The 16525-nt window shown below is 34.5% G+C and overlaps 1 protein-coding gene across 1 annotated transcript; it reads right to left on the bottom strand.

Moving 5' to 3' along the window:
- Positions 1 to 1909: 1909 nt before the first annotated feature.
- On the bottom strand, positions 1910 to 5211 carry LOC110102509 (root phototropism protein 2). Its single transcript, XM_020830864.2, has 5 exons — positions 4831 to 5211; positions 4676 to 4745; positions 4215 to 4592; positions 3257 to 3952; positions 1910 to 2616 (listed from the first exon to the last, which is right to left on the bottom strand). The coding sequence occupies exons 1-5, from the start codon at positions 4890 to 4892 to the stop codon at positions 2116 to 2118; spliced, it is 1707 nt and encodes a 568-aa protein (XP_020686523.1). The 5' UTR covers positions 4893 to 5211; the 3' UTR covers positions 1910 to 2115.
- Between the last annotated feature and the right edge of the window lie 11314 nt (positions 5212 to 16525).

Below are 16525 nucleotides of genomic sequence, written 5' to 3' on the forward strand. Positions count from 1 at the left end.
CATTTCATAGTTAGGCAATCTAGCATTTTAAGGTGGAGGGCCTCCATTCAAGACATATCATTGATATCAAAAGAAGGGAGTGCACTTTTAGAGCACGACAGTTAATTGGTCTACCTTGCATTCATGATGTGGCTTTCATTGGTATAAATGAACACCCTTTGTGGCATACATATATTGATGAATACTACTACGTAGCCTAGTAACATTCAATCGATTGTTTATCAGCCATTATTTGCATATTACAACTACTAACTTGAGGATTACAAGTGATTTATGTATTGACTTGCATATGATGGAGCAATTGCTATTGTTTGACAAATCAAGTAAGTCAATTGAGCTTATATTGCCCATATGTTGAGGGATAAGTAAACCAACTGAAAGATTAAAAATTTATAGTTTCTTTTTTCAATGCGTATCCCTTCAAACTTTATGTTATAGCAGTTTCACACCTTCTTAAACCTGCTAACGAAAATGCATCATTCTTAATCTTCACAGATTTTGTTTCTGTCAAGATTCAAAATTGTTAAGATTTTCACTAATCTTCCACTTTCGTATCATCTCTGAAGGCAATTCAATAATCTCTTAAGGTAATTCAGCATAAACAAACCAGTTTAAGAATGATGCATTTTAACTCATTGGAAGTTTTCATTCTTAAGAATTGTAAACTGGAAATTGATATATCTGCAATGCATTCAGATCATTCCCACAAAAGGCACGCAACACGTTCTAGAATTTTTTTTCATTTCACATATTTGGAGAAGCAAACAAACTACAATAGACTTGATCAACACATTAGTACAAGATTGCTAAATTAGAAGTTCAAACAAACACACTTCTACACAATTAATAAAAAGAATAGACGAGATCAGCAGCAATTTAGCATAACACAGGAGCTTAAAACAAACACAGACAAGTTCCGCCGCATTTCACAAGAAGAGGAATCCAGCTACATCTCACACTAACATTGAATCACAACCATTCACCTGTAACAAATACAATGAATCACAACCACAAATGTATACATCACAAGGCTATAAATATAAAAAGATAAGTAGGAATTAGAGCGCTTGTAATGAGACTTAAAAATAAAGTCCAGCTTTCTCATAGTTACTCTTTGTCCTTATCCTATTATACTTTGTCGTTTCTTTAGAACCCATAACCTCTTCGCTGGTAGTCAAAACTCTCAACCAACAGACCAAGATAAACTACGTAGAATAAGAAAAGTTAAAAGATGAATCTTATGACCTTATCCTAAAGTAATATTATACATTAACGAGGATAGGTTTTAAATCCCGTGGAATATAATTGGATTGTACATGTATCTACTCACAAGAACATTACTAACGAAGCTACAATAGCTTCGTTGATCCATGGCTCCTCATTGGCATCTGCATTAATATGCGCAGTAAATTGATAGTGATATTGGTTCAACAAACTCTCCCTTTACCCATTACTCTCAATGATTCTCTCCCCAGCTCCATGTTAAACATTGCTAACCTGTAGCTGCAAGCAACAGAGAATTAAATCTGGACTTCTGCTATGCAGAACATAAGAAGAGAAGAGAAATTGATCCATGGCTTTTGAGATCGATATAATATAATCTCATTAACAGATAAACTATCTTCAAGGTTCAAAGATCAAATCCAACGACAATTTTCAAAGGTCATCTCATAAATTTGATGAAATATCATCAAAATTTATAAATCTAAAAAAGATTAAATTGCTTTTGAGATGGATATGATATATAATTAAGCGATTAAAAATATATTATATTAATCTCAAAATTAATCCAATTAATTTAAGATATATGTTCGATTAAAATTTGATCGAAATACTATAACCCGATTTCTTTTCTAAATAAATTCCATTCTCCGCAATTTTCTGAAACAGCAAAGACAATTCCAACCAAACAACAACATCGAATCTAATAATGTCATTAACAGAGATCAACTGTCTTCAAAGTTCAAAGCTCAAATCCAACAACAATTTTCAACAGTAATCCATCTTAATCCATATACAAGTTACTACTCAAACAATCATATCATTCAACTTCAAACTTCAAATGAAATGCTACATAGATCAGATATATAACCTAATAGTTATAACAATCGATCATCAAGAAATAGAGAACCTCCTCTTTCTCGGCTTCGCCAAATCCACCCCAACATTTTCCTCAATAGTCGACGTATCCTTCGATCCCTGCCTGAACGGATTGAGTTTCCCCAACTTTTTTGACACCGACGAGAAGAACGACGTCTTCTTACCAGCGACAGGCGGCGCCGGTAATGCCATCACCGTCGTCGACTTCCCAGTACTGCTGCCTTGGCTCCTCTGAATGTCCGTCAAGTAAAGCTTCATCCGGGCTAGCTCTGAGCGCAGCGCCTCGTTCTCTTTGGCCAATGTGTCGTCTCCGCTCGCGACGGCAACAATCGGCGGCTCGTCAGCGGCGTCGCCGCTTCGGATTTTGAGCTGGTCGTAGTAGAGGGCGTGGAGGACTACTTGGAGAGGTAGTCGCTTGTTCTGAGACGCGTGGAGGCGAGCCTCGTAGGAAAGTCTTAATGGGTCCATCACGCTGCAGGCTTTCTCCCTCTCTATTTCGTCAAGGCCTGAGTGTGCCTGAAGATATACGGGCTCGCTTGTGAAAATGTCCATGATTTGGCATATTGGACCGTATTTATTGTTTTAATCTTATAAAAGCTAATATGCATGTTTGAAAATATTTTTGTCAGGAATCCTTTTTTAATAAAAATTAACAATGATGATGATGCAACATGATAATCTTATTAAAAAAATATTATATTAGAATATTCTTACTAAAAATAAATGAGTTCCAAAATATTTAAATCATTTAAAATGAGTAAACATTAATTATTTATATATTAACTTCATCTTAAAGTAAATTCAAAAACTTTAAAACAGATCCATTTAAATTTAATCGGAGTATATTGATAAAATATATTTACAATTAATTATATTTCTTATTTTTATACATACAATTATTTTTAAAATTAGCATTTATTTAAAAATAATTATAAATTCCATTTTAAGTGATCAATTCTAAATCAGAATTTCTTGAGACATAAATATTTTTAAAAATTTAGTACTTACTAAAAATAATTATAAACATCTTCATAATTTTTAATAAAATTTGGATTAAAAATGAATTAAGTAAAGTATAATTTATATTTTTAAATGATATTCAAATACCCGTCTTTAGACGAAAACGGAACGGAACCTGCATACCAACATTCTATACCTTGAGGTAGATGTCGACAGCGCGATAGAGATCGTCGTCAAAGCGGCGTGACGATTTCGGAAGCGCACCAGCGATGCCGGCGAACTTGGAAACCGGCAGATCCTCCTCTGTAGCGATTTCAGCCACAAATGCATCAACAACTCGGGCCGTCCGCTGCGCGACGGCGCCAGCGACTTCCCGTTCCGCAAAACCAGTCACAATCCGTCGAATACTGTCAAGATCGGCAAGCCTCTGGCCGGAGTAATCGAAGGCGATGGCCATGAGGTCGCCTACAGCGACCTGATCGAGAGATGTAGAGATCCGGCGCTCGAGATCGCGGCGGGAGGCCGCAGAAGAGTTAAGGAAGATTGCGGCGCGCAGGAGGCAACAGAGGAATCCGACCGGAAGGGGGGTGTCGTGATCGGTTGGGAGGATCGCGATAAAGGATTCGATGAAGTTGCGCTGGGTTGAGCGATCTGTGCCAGCGCTGGAGGCGGCGGGAGACGGACCGCGGCCGCAGGAAGAGGAGAGGGGGAGGAGTTCAGGGAGAGATTTTCCAGCGTAGACTGCGACGGAGGTTGAGAGGGTTTTTGGGGTGGCACCTCGAGCTTTCATGGCGGCGAGGGCTTTCTGGAAAAAGGGTGGATTGAGCATGGCGAGTTCGGCGGCCCACCAGTCAGGAGGGGAGCGGCTCGGGGAGTTTGCCTCGTGAGTAGCCTGAAATTGAAGTGAACACAGAGATGAGGGTCTGTTTGACTCATGCAGGATTTAGATTAAGTCTCATGATTTTTTTTTTTTTTTTTTAGATTTTCTTACATTTTAGTTTACATAAATCACAATTTTATAAAATTTGATCTGAATCTTTTATTTAAGTAGCACCGTCGCAGTATCAAGTCAGAATTGAGCCTTGCAAATTAGTAATCTATAAGATTTTAAGTCTTAAATCTAAAAAAATTATTTTAGGTCTCGTAGTTCAGACCTTGGAACCGATGGCATCGACGCAGCGCTGCACGATCCGGAGCTTTTCAGCGAAAGGTAGGAGCTTCTGGCAAGATTTGAGCACGGTAACAGCGCCGGAAAGCGTGATGAGTGCGGCCTTGGCGATGAACTCGTCCGCGCGGGCGGCGAGGTTCCCCTCACAAGACTTCTCCGTCATCTCAAGCCACTCCGCCGCGCAGTGCAGCGCCGCCACGTTTTCCACTGAGATCTCAAAGTTAACACCATAACAGAATCTCGCCGCCTTCTCAAATGCCTCCGCACCGCCCGGTATCCCCTTGAGCTCCAGCATCCCCAGATCCGATTTATCCGACTCCACAATCTTCTTTCTTATGTACCCGCTTTTTGCCACCAGTATGAACTGATTCGAGGATAATTAACTAAATCAGAAATCATCAAGCTTTGATTAAAGCTATTATTGACATAGATCGATTTGATTGTTACCTTGTGGAGAGGGAACGTGGCGTCATCGACCTTGATGACGATGTCGGATGGGACTTCCTGAGAGAAAACCCTGAAAGTTTGGGAACAAGAGAAAGGGGGAAATGGGTCACTTGGTGAAGAGAGAGAAAGAGAGGAGGAGGTTAATATTTACTTACCACCGGCCGGTGCGCTCCATGGCAGTGGAAAGGCGGCGGACGGCGGCGGTAGAAGAGTCCATGGGTATTGCAACTTGTCTTCTTCGGCTATCACGTACGGATATAAAGCGGAATTGCTTTGAAGCTACTCCCTCCCGACCCGTCTCTTTCCTTCTAATCCTATTGTTCACTTTCTCGAAGCAAAGTGGATCTTGGTCAGCGTGCAAGTGTATTCTAAGGCTCAGCGGCGGGGATTTGTATGGACGAAAATCATCGTCGCCGGACGGGGAGAAGACATGGCGGGAGGAGAGCCACGTCGCTTCGCAAAGCTGGCGTTGCGGTGGTGGATAACGTGGTAGGGGCCCGGTGGAATCGACTCCGAGGAGATTGCACCAATGGAAGCCTTACGCGTGTGAGTCGAGCAATGGGGATGAATGGAAGGCCATTTCAGTTGGTTGTCGCGATCGGGCCTCAGGGGACAGCCTCTCCGTTTTCGAAGCTAATGGGACAAAGACATCGGCCGAACGATTCCATGGGTTCAAGTTCCAGACCGGGTTCTTGGGTAAGCTAATCCTGCCGCGTGCCGGCATCGCATTTCGACCACGACGAAGGATTGCGATCAATCTGAAGAGAACGGTGGTGAATTGTATATTACCTAAATTGTGATCTGTCTAGCTTGCTTATAACGTTAAATTTGAATTAAATTCAATGAATTGGAGCTTGCTTACAACCTAAATTATCTTTTTATTTATAAAATAAGGAGTGGAGTGAGATTATGAGAAAATGAAGATGAATTTTAATCATTTAGATACATATCATTTTATATAATGCTATTTTTATATTTAACATTTAAAATTTTAAAATTTCATGAGTATTGATACGTCATTACAAAATTAGCTTGATCGGCACGAATCTCGAGGCAAAAGTTAGTTGGAAACTTCAAAAATCAATTTTGGGAGTACCCGAACTCCGATTTCAACGAACTTATAGTCAAACTGAGCGTCTCGGAAATACGAACCCAACGACACCAAGATGAACCCAATCCGAGTCCAAATGAGTCTGAATCAAGGGCTCAAAGCGCTGTTGGAAGGTTCAAACCTCAAATTGAGTTACCAAACGGTCTCCAATTTTGACGAGCCTATACTCGAATCGAATGGCTCGACGAGACGAATCCAACGAGCCCAAGATCTCCGAATTCCGACATCATTTAGGCCTTCAAATGCCCAATGAACAGTGCATGGTCAAAGGATTCGATATCGGCCGTCCATTCAAAACACTCCCAATTCGCCCATGATCTCACGCCTATTTACGGGCTATGCCATTCCAGAAAAACTACAAATAGAGCTCTCATTCTACACCAAAGGGGGGGAAGGGAAGAGAGAGAAGAAGAAGAGAAGAAGGAGAAGGAAGAAGCTCCTCCTCGACCACCGCCGGAGCTTTTCCTGCCGCCTGAAGACGCCGGAACTTTGCCGGATTTTTGGGAAACGCCGGAAATTTGCAGAACTTTGTAACTTTGTGAGAAGTTGATTGTAAATTGATCGTCTTGATTTGTAAGACGGATCAACCTTTGTACTTCAAACAAATACTAGTGGAACTTTGCAACTGGGTGAGGCCCCGTGGTTTTTTTCCCTCTTTTGGGTTTTCCACGTAAAAACCTTGTTGTTTATTTTCTATTTTCTGTTTGTGTGCGAAATACTTGTGCAACGCTAAGACGAATATTTCCTAACTCTACTTCCGCGTATATTCTAGCATGCAACAAGTATCACTCGTAAAAATTTTTAATATCAAATATATCACTCCTATATTTCATTTCTACTATCCATACGATCCTATAAATTTTAATATTTCATTTTTATCATATATATTTGATCTATGGACTGTAGAGATGAAATCTTAAAATTTTGAGTTTTTGATATGTAAATAATAAAATATAAAATGGTACGTAGGTAAAACCCCCAAGTTTAAGATGTATGAAAAAAAGATAAGAGAAATAGAGAAAAGAGTTGAATTTCTCAAAATTATTATGCCTAATATTTTCATGTTCTGTGAGCAAAAAAAAAAAAAAAAAAAAATCATTTTATTTTGTGGAACTGATTTCTATCGAGTCAGTTTAAGAGAATAATTTTTTTTGAAAGATATCAAAATTTTAATTTGTTATCACCGATGCACTTCTAGATCATTAGTCACAATTTGATACATGTAGATTGTTAGCTCGATATATTATTGGTCATCATAATTAGAACATCGTCCAACTCATTAGTCTTGCGGTAGTTATGTGGGTCAGCTAGGTAAACAAGGTCAAGAAAAATATCATTCTTTTATAATTTCACCATATAATAAGTTTTTTTTTTTTTTTTTTAAATTTCCTTTAATTGAAAGATATCTCAAGAAATTTCTCATCCCTTATTGATACTAAAAATCATCTTGATTGAACACGAATATTGAGGAATATTCAAATTGAAAACATTCGAAATTAAATTTGGGGCAATCTGAATTCCGATTTCAACAAACTTATAGTCAAATTGAACATCACAATGAGACGAACCCAATGACACTAAAATCGGTCTAATTAAGCATATTTGAAAACTTCAAAGCATTAATTGAATGATAAAATGATATTCAAATATAACATGCTTATAATTGAATCGAACGACTTGATGAGATGAATCCAACAAGCTCAAGATCTAAGAGGGCTTGGACATTGGGTAAGAGATTTAAAAAGATCTAAGACATGAATCCTAGAGCACCAACTCCAACAAACCCTAGCCACTCGGCCGCCGCTGTCAGACTTTCACTTATTGATCATTGTCGAATGTTCACCTGGCTCCATCACCGGACCTTAGCCAGGCTATCGCCGTCGGACCTCCATCCAACCATCGCCATTGAATCTCTATTCGGTCACCACAATCTAATCTCTATTTGATATATATTCCTTAATTATACTCATTCCAATCCCCGTCATCTGACTATGGTACCTCCAACCCCCATTGACCGACTATAGTCCTTTCGACTTCGGTGGCATATCAATTACAGTCCTTAGACCACCATCGTCTAACTATGGTCCATCCTATCACTGTCGACTGACTATTGTCGCTCTAACCTCGCTCACCTGGTTACGGTCCCTCTAACCTTCATCACCAATTGACTATGGTCCTTCTGATCTCTATCATCTAACTATGGCCCTGCGACCACCGTTGCCTACTTATTTCCCTCCAACATTTGTCGTCCGACTACAATTCTATGACCATCATGCCTGATTACGGTCATCTGACCACTATTGTTCGACTACGGTGTTCTAACCACCGTCGCTCGACTACAGTCTTGCCGACTAATAAAATAAGCCAAATATCTCTTAAGAATAACTCTCATGCCATGGCTTCCAACTCCAATCGTGTAATGTGCTTTATATAATGTATATTTGCTACATTGTGCCAATGCCTTCCTCTGAGGAAGGGAATCATTTGTAATCAATATCAAACACTAGTTGAATGATTTCAATTGGAAATGACCCCATGGTTGTTCCTCTTTTCAGGGGTTTTCACATAAAAGTTATGGTCTCCTATGATTCTTGCACCCCTCTCTTTTATTTGTGTGGCGTCAGATCTTTGTACAAAGCTATAGGACATCAAACTCTCCATCTCCCTACCAACACGAATGTTCAGGGATGCAACACTTATAATGCTCATCATTGACAATCACTTCTCATAATAATAATACCAAATTGATTGCATATGATAGCAATAATCATGTTGCTCACAAATGTTACAAGATTAGATGATGCACACCTCTCATATCTATCATAATTCTACCATTGCAATAGCCACATTGGATGTGCCTCAAGTGATGGATTTTGTAGAATCGATTCTCACCCTCCTTCCCCATTCCCTCCTCCCATTGTTAGAAGATTAGATGATTCCCCTTACATATTTATGGTCATTCTACATATTGCCACTATAGTTTTGCCAAATCTATAGTGTGCAATGATTTTGATTGAGTCACTTATCATTTGAAGACTCAAGACCATAACATAAAAATTCACATTGATGCCACTAAAAACACCGCCATTTGTGCTACCGTTTGTTCTAATATTATATACTCTTGCTACATTTATAATAAATGAATGAGAGGAACTATGTTGGTTCCCCTATTGTTGCATTTCTACTTGATCATAAGACATTATAAAAAACCTCTCTAAATTACTTGGAGGTAGACTGCCCTCACACTAATTTTCTATAAAATGATGATTTTTTTCCCATAAAATAGCGGAAACCACTCAAAAAGTTTGGCCTAATTAAAATTTTCCCTCATATGAATTTTCAGATAAATATTTATCTCTTCTATCATTTGTATGATGAAAAGCTCTTAGTGATGACAAATAATCTCCTCCGATTCAATCATTTTTTAGAAGTCATCATGCAATAACTTTAAATGTTATGAACTAGTCATGCATATGATGACAATAATCACATTACCAACCACCATTAGAAGACTTAAATTTAGTTTGGAACGACTTTCTTACTGCTTCATAAACAAGCTTTTTAATACAAAAATTAAAATTTTTATACTAAAAAGTTGCTTTTAGAAGCTGAAAGAAAGTCGTCCTAAACGAAACCTTAATGACATTGCTCTTACCATCCATGATTGTTCTACCACCGCCATAGTTGCATTGGGCACAACTAATTTGATGGTTTGAAGATAAGGAAATATTAATCAAATTTGAGAATTTACTTTGGTTCTCTTAAAATTATATTTTCTAGCTAATCACCACAAGGTATATTGCATTGAAGTCCCTTAAATTACTTCAAAGTTAGCCACCTTCACACTTGACTTTGATAACACAGTGAAAATTATTTGACCATGCTAAATTTTAGGAGAAATTATTCTGTGAGGAGATCAGACGCATAACGTTATCGGGAGACTAACCAGAATGCGCTACGTCAGCTGTACCGAACAATATCGAGCCGCAGTACCAAACGAAGGGGTAATGTGTTGATTATTCTTCGGACAATGTTCGACATCCACACATAATAATTAATCAAATTTTAGAGAGGGAATTTTTCCATATTGACAATATAAATGCGTGAAAGAAGAGTATTCCTAATCCAGGAATGGAATTTCTTTTTATGATTTTCTATACCCACAGAAAAAACTAGTGGACGAACTTAGGAATTCCAATCAATGAATAATTATGATGGGGATAGACATAGTTGCATCTGCAAGCGAAGGCAGACCACACATTCCTTTGTTAATGAATTATGACTTTCAAGCCAAGGGATGTGGAATAAAGGGCTTGAATGAGTCGGAATTTTTCTTAATTATTTACTCAGCTCTCAACTTATTGAATAAATGAGTTAGATTTTGTATGTGTTTTATTTGTTTATTTGTGGAGCTTAATATATGTGAGAACATAATATTTATTTGAAAGTTTTGTATGAATTATATAATATATATAATGATCGATACATAATTATAAGTATAAATACATAAAATTTAAAGAAATCATACATAAATAGAAATATGATTGAGTTGAACAATGCCATGTTTATATTTATTGCGTGGACTACGGAGATTTCATTTGGGATAACTTTTAATGCTTTCTAATAGAAATTTTATATCGAAAAATTGATTTGGAAAGCAATAAGAAAGCCATTCCAAATGAAGTCTAAGACTTCATTTGGAACACTGACTACTTCTTAAAGCAGATTTTTAGTTAAAAAAATTAAGTTTTATGCTAGAAAGTCGTTTTAAAAAATATGAAGAAAGCTTGATGTGGAACATGCAACGAAATTAGCTTGAAGAAGACATAAATGGCTTCTAGTTAGTTAGAATCATGTGGAGGTCAACAGTGCTTATCTTCACAAAGGGGGAAAAAAGCATAAAGGTCCAAGAAAGACAGATTTACTCCAACAATGATGAAATGGACTGAGTTGTTTTCTTAGAAAAGGTTCTAAATTGCCTTATATCTTGAAAGGATTAGGTAAAAGATAAAAGTGATGTAAGATTCACTTTTTGTTCACATTAAAAGCCATCCTATTCCATGCATATATATATATATATATAACATAGAAGCAATATATAGGGCTAACATAGAAGCAATCTTATGCAATATTGTCGTTGACAAGTCCCGAGTTTTGGATGAAAAAATTAGAGGGTTGCGTTAAGTAGTTGACAACTAGCATAAAATTTGTCGAATAATCATGACATAAATCATTTAATACATTGTGTTAATGTTAGGGTGTTCTTTGAAAGTGAAGCGCTGTATGACCTGAATACAGTGAGAGCCAAGAAGTGTGCAAAGGCCGCTGCACTGATACTCATGTGCAGTGTTAAATAGGTAAGGGTTCCCATATAATGGATGGATATAGGCAAAGAAGCTAGTCCATGAAACTAATATCAGGATAGGAACTTCAAATATAGGTTCCCTCATAAGCATATTAATAGAATTAATATATATTATGATTCATAGGAAGATAAATGTTTTATGCATTCATGAAATTAAATGTGTTGGAGAGAAGACTAAGGAGATTGATGGTTTAGGATTTAAACTATAATTTTCTGGTAAGAGTCGTACTAGAAATAATATATGTGTGATTAAATATAAGAGTTTGAAAGATAATATTATAATAATTAATAGAATTAGGGATAGTAAAACTCATATTGGTTATTTTCTTATAAGAAAAATAGATCATTTAGTTTCACAATATTGTAAAGTAATTCCGAGTGAAAGTTTATATACCAAACATCACTTATTAGTTTTGACATTTAAAATAAAAAATAAAATAAAATGTTATTCTAGGATTAGATGAGGGAATTTAAAGAATATTAACAAAATTATTTTTGAGAGTAAGATTCTTATGCTTAGGATTTTGTCTGTGCATGAGAAAGCTAATATTATGTCAAAAAAAAATAGCTAGTTAGTGATATTAAGAATGTTGTAAAATATGTGCTTAGAGTATCAAAGAGAAAATATTTTAGTAGTAAAAATAGTTGGCGAAGTAAAAATATGCAAGAAAAGATAAAAATAAGAATATTTCTTATAAAAATTGATTTAGATGTAAAAACTCTGATAATTGGGAAAAATATAAGGAGGTCTGTAAGGAGTCTAAGAAAGCAATATGCGATGCAAAAATTTTAACTTTTAATGATTTATATAATAGATTATATACCAAGGAGGGAAAGATATAAGTATAAGTTAGCCAAACAAAGAGATAGAAATGGTAAAAATTAATTAGTTCAAGTGGAGTGCATAAAGGATTAGATAAAAAAGTGCTTTTATTAGAAGAAGATATTCAACAAAGATTAATGAGATATTTTGCTAAATTTTTCAATGAAGATTGAAATACGATTGACTTAAGCGATCTTAACATCCTAAATAAAAAAAAAGACTTTTATTTTTATTGGCGTATTAGTAACACCGAATTAAGCTAGGGAGGATTTACAAAAAAAGAAGTATAGAAAAGTTGTTGGACTTGATGATATCGCAATAGAGGTGTGGAAATGCTTAGGAGATGTAAGAATTTTTTTATTACTAAACTTTTTAATATTATTTTGAAGTCAAATGATTATAGAATGAGTATGTTGATTCCTACTTTTAAGAATAAAGGTGATACACAAGATTGTACGTGCGAATTATAGAGGAAATAAGTTAATGCATCATATTTTGCAACTATGGGAGAGAGTTATGGAGCATAGGTTATGATGTGATACTAATGTTTATCAAAATCAATTTGAATTTATGCCGGGTAGGCCTACTATGGAAGCTATACATTTATTGAGAGGTTTGATGGAAAAATATAGAAAGAATAAGGAGGATTTACATATGATATTTATTGATTTAGAAAAAGCACATGATAAAGTTACAAGAGAAGTATTATGGAGAATTCTAGAAAAGAAATAGGTTAATAATGCTTATATTCAACTCATTAAGGATAAATACGCATGATTTGTTACTTGTGTTCAAACACAAGGTGGTTTGACCAAGTATTTTCCTATTTATGTTGGATTACATCAAGGATCAGCCTTAAGCCCATATCTTTTTGCTTTAGTCATAGATGTTCTCACTAGACATGTTCAAGAGATTGTACCCTATGTGAATTTGAATTATGGAGATCAACCTTAGAGTTTAAAATTTTTTGTTTGAATAGATCTAATATTGAATATATGGATTATAATTTTATTAATAACATATCTAGCGGGGGATTATGACTTTTGGCGATCAAGTCATTAATAAGAGTACACATTTTAGATATTCTGGATCTACTACTTAGAGTGATGGTGAAATAGATGAGGATATTATTAGTAGAATTCAAGTTTGATGGTTGAAGTGGATGAATACATCTGGCTTGTTGTGTGATAGAAAAGTTTCCTCAAACTTAAGGAAAAATTCTAAAAGATGGTGGTGAGACCTGCAATGCTTTATGGAGCAAAATGTTGGCCATTAAAAGAGAAGCATAATATTAAGTTAAGTGTTGTAGAGATGAGGATGCTTAGGTGGATGAGTGGCTTTACTCTTCAAGACATGATACAAAATGAGCATATTTGTGAAAAGTTTGGAGTAGCTCTAGTGGAAGATTAGATTATAGAAAGTCACATTAGATGGTTTGGCCACATAAAACAACGGCCTTTCGATCACCTAATTAGGAGAGTAGATGTATTAGATTTGACTTATGTTAAAAAATGTAAAGATGGGCCTAAAAAGACTTGGTTAGAAAATATTAGAAATGACATTTCCTCAAACTTAAGGAAAAATTCTACAAGATGGTGGTGAGACATGCAATGCTTTATGGAGCAAAATGTTGGCAATTAAAAGAGAAGCATAATATTAAGTTAAGTACTGTTGCAGAGATGAGAATGCTTAGCTGAATGAGTAACTTTACTCTTCGAGATAAGTTACAAAATGAGCATATTTGTGAAAAGGTTGGAGTAGCTCCAGTAGAAGATTAGATTATAGAAAGTCGCATTAGATGGTTTGGCCATATAAAACAGCAGCCTTTCGATCACCTAATTAGGAGAGTAGATGTATTAGATTTGACTTATGTTAAAAAATGTAGAGATGGGCCTAAAAAGACTTTAGAAAATATTAGAAATGACATTTCTTTATTAGATGAGAATTTGATTTTTAACTTATACAAAGGAGAAAATTAATTCATATAACTGACCTCACATAATGGAATAAAAACTTGATGTTGTATAGAAGCAATCTTATACCTAAAATATTAGGGGTGGCGATAATATATATATTTAATTAGTTAACAATAGTTTTACAAAATAACTATGTTAAATAAAACATTTTAGTTTTATCATTGGTTTTTTAATTTACCTCTAACATGCCTTAACCACCACTAACATTAGCAGAGATATCAAGCCTATTTTTGAATTATTGCCATAACAACTTAGAAAAGAATGATTATTTTTTTACTTAAACCTTTGTAAAATCTAATATTCTAATGATAACCATAGAAATACAAATACACAAGAATGAGGGAAAGAATCTAGCAATGCAAAATTACAAAAGCAATACACATACACAAAATGGGGGAAATAATCTTTATGAATTTCATGTTTTACTAATCTATCAATCATTTCTTTTGATTTTTTTTTGGGATATGTGTGTTTCCATAACATAGATGCCTTTCTTTACTGGAAACTCTTTTATTTTCTATTTTTCAGCATTCAAAGCTAAATCACAAGGTTCAAGATTTATGTTTTGTTTGGGACGGTTTTTTTTCAGCCTCTTAAAATAGCTTTTTAGTTCAAAATTTTTAATTTTTGTACTAAAAAACTGCTTCAAGAAGCAGAAACAAAGCCGTCCCAAACGAAACCTTAATTAATATAGACCATCACATAGAAAACAATCACTAATAAAGGATGAAATAAGAAAAAGAGACAAAAATTTTAATAAATATAATAACCCAACTCATCAAGCTATGAAATAGAAATAAAACTCCCGCTTATGGATGGTACAAAAAGAGATTCGTATAAGAAAAGACAAGAAACATTCTGGAAACGCAGAATTACTGTCCCAATGAGAATAACTTTTGCTTTGACAATATACTTCCCCTATGTTGTTGAAGCATGAAATTCTCAAGAAATTATTACTGTTTGAGCAATATAGATATTTTTTTGCTATCATAGATTTAGGAAGATAAATGAGTATTTAATGGAGAAGGATTGAGTTAAAAATGGGCGATTTGAGGCTTGCATTTGACAAAAAGAAGAAAAAAAAAAGAAAATAAATTATTTAGGGGCCATTAGCCATTAGGCATCACCTTTTTTTTTTGGTTTACTTGCATTTTATTTTATTTTGTTTATGTTATAATATGAAATTAAAACATATTTGATATTCACATGCTGTATTTATTTTTATTGAATATTACATAAGATAATGATAGTGGTCAATGATGATGGTCAAACGGTGGTATTGATTGGTGTAAAGTGATAGGGCGTGATGGCCGACATGAGTTTATTTTTAAAAATATCTAAAATATACATAAAATTTATTTTTAGAATTTTAAAAAGAAGCTAGATTTATTTTCTAAAACAAAAAATAAAATGTTAAAATACAAAATCAATATGTTATTTAAAAATAAAAATAAAAAGTGATTCCAAATAGTTCCTAAGATTAAAAATAATATATTTATTTAATATTGTATTATAAATAAAACAGAATAAAAATATAAGTGAAAACCTAACAAAAAAAAAAGGAAAAAAAAAAGATCTCAAATAACTCATAATAATATTATACTATAAGGTTCGTTTGGGATAATTTTTTTGCTACTTTCTAAAACAATTTTTTAATTCAAAAAATTATAGTTCAAAAAAATTTTATTCTAAAAATTTTTGTACTTAAAAGCTATTTTAGAACGCAATAAAAAAGCTATCCCAAATAAAATCTACGCTTTATTTGGAACAACTTTTTTAAAGGTTTCTAAAATAGATTTTTAATATAAAATATTTCTTCAAAAATATTTGTATTAAAAAATTACTTTAAAAAGTAGTAATTTAAAAAGCAGTAAGACAATTGTCCGAACGAAGCCGATATCTCCCTATTTAAAAAAAATAGCTTAAGCTTAGGGCGGCAAACGAACTGAGCCGAGCCGAGTATGCAAGTGTTCATGTTTGTGTTCATTTAATATCAGCTTGTTCAAGTTTGGTTCATGTTTGTTCGAGCTTTATTGTTTGTGTTCATGTTTGGTTCATTTAAATTAATGAGTGTTCATGTTCGGTTCATGTTCAGTTCATGCTCGTTCGTTTAGTGCTTATCGAGCTTGTTCGCGAACATGTTAACAAATTTTTTTTAACTTTAAAACAAACACATTCGTGAACATATCTATGAGCAAACACATTTATAATAAAAGCAATTGTGTATGTAACAAAGGCAATGATTATTTATATTTATTAATTTTATAGTCAAATATTAATTATTTTTATCGAGCTTATTCACGAGTTCAAAATCGAACACTAATCAAGCTTTTATCGAGCTGCAGCCCTACTTAAGCTTGAACTCCCCTCTTTGAAAACCATTTCCATTCAATGTCCCGGACAAATTTGAGAAGAAATCTCCCTATTTCAAAAAAATTAGCTTAAGAATTATTGATTTTCTTATTTCTTTCTTGCCAAAGACAGTGACTGATATTACCAACAAAGGTCAGATAATGTCTTTCAAACCCACTGCTTATTATGACAACAATTACTATGCTGTAAAGCATAACATCAA

Source organism: Dendrobium catenatum, unplaced genomic scaffold, assembly GCF_001605985.2.
Source record: "Dendrobium catenatum unplaced genomic scaffold, ASM160598v2 fragScaff_scaffold_1117, whole genome shotgun sequence".
Classification (NCBI taxonomy): Eukaryota; Viridiplantae; Streptophyta; class Magnoliopsida; order Asparagales; family Orchidaceae; genus Dendrobium; species Dendrobium catenatum.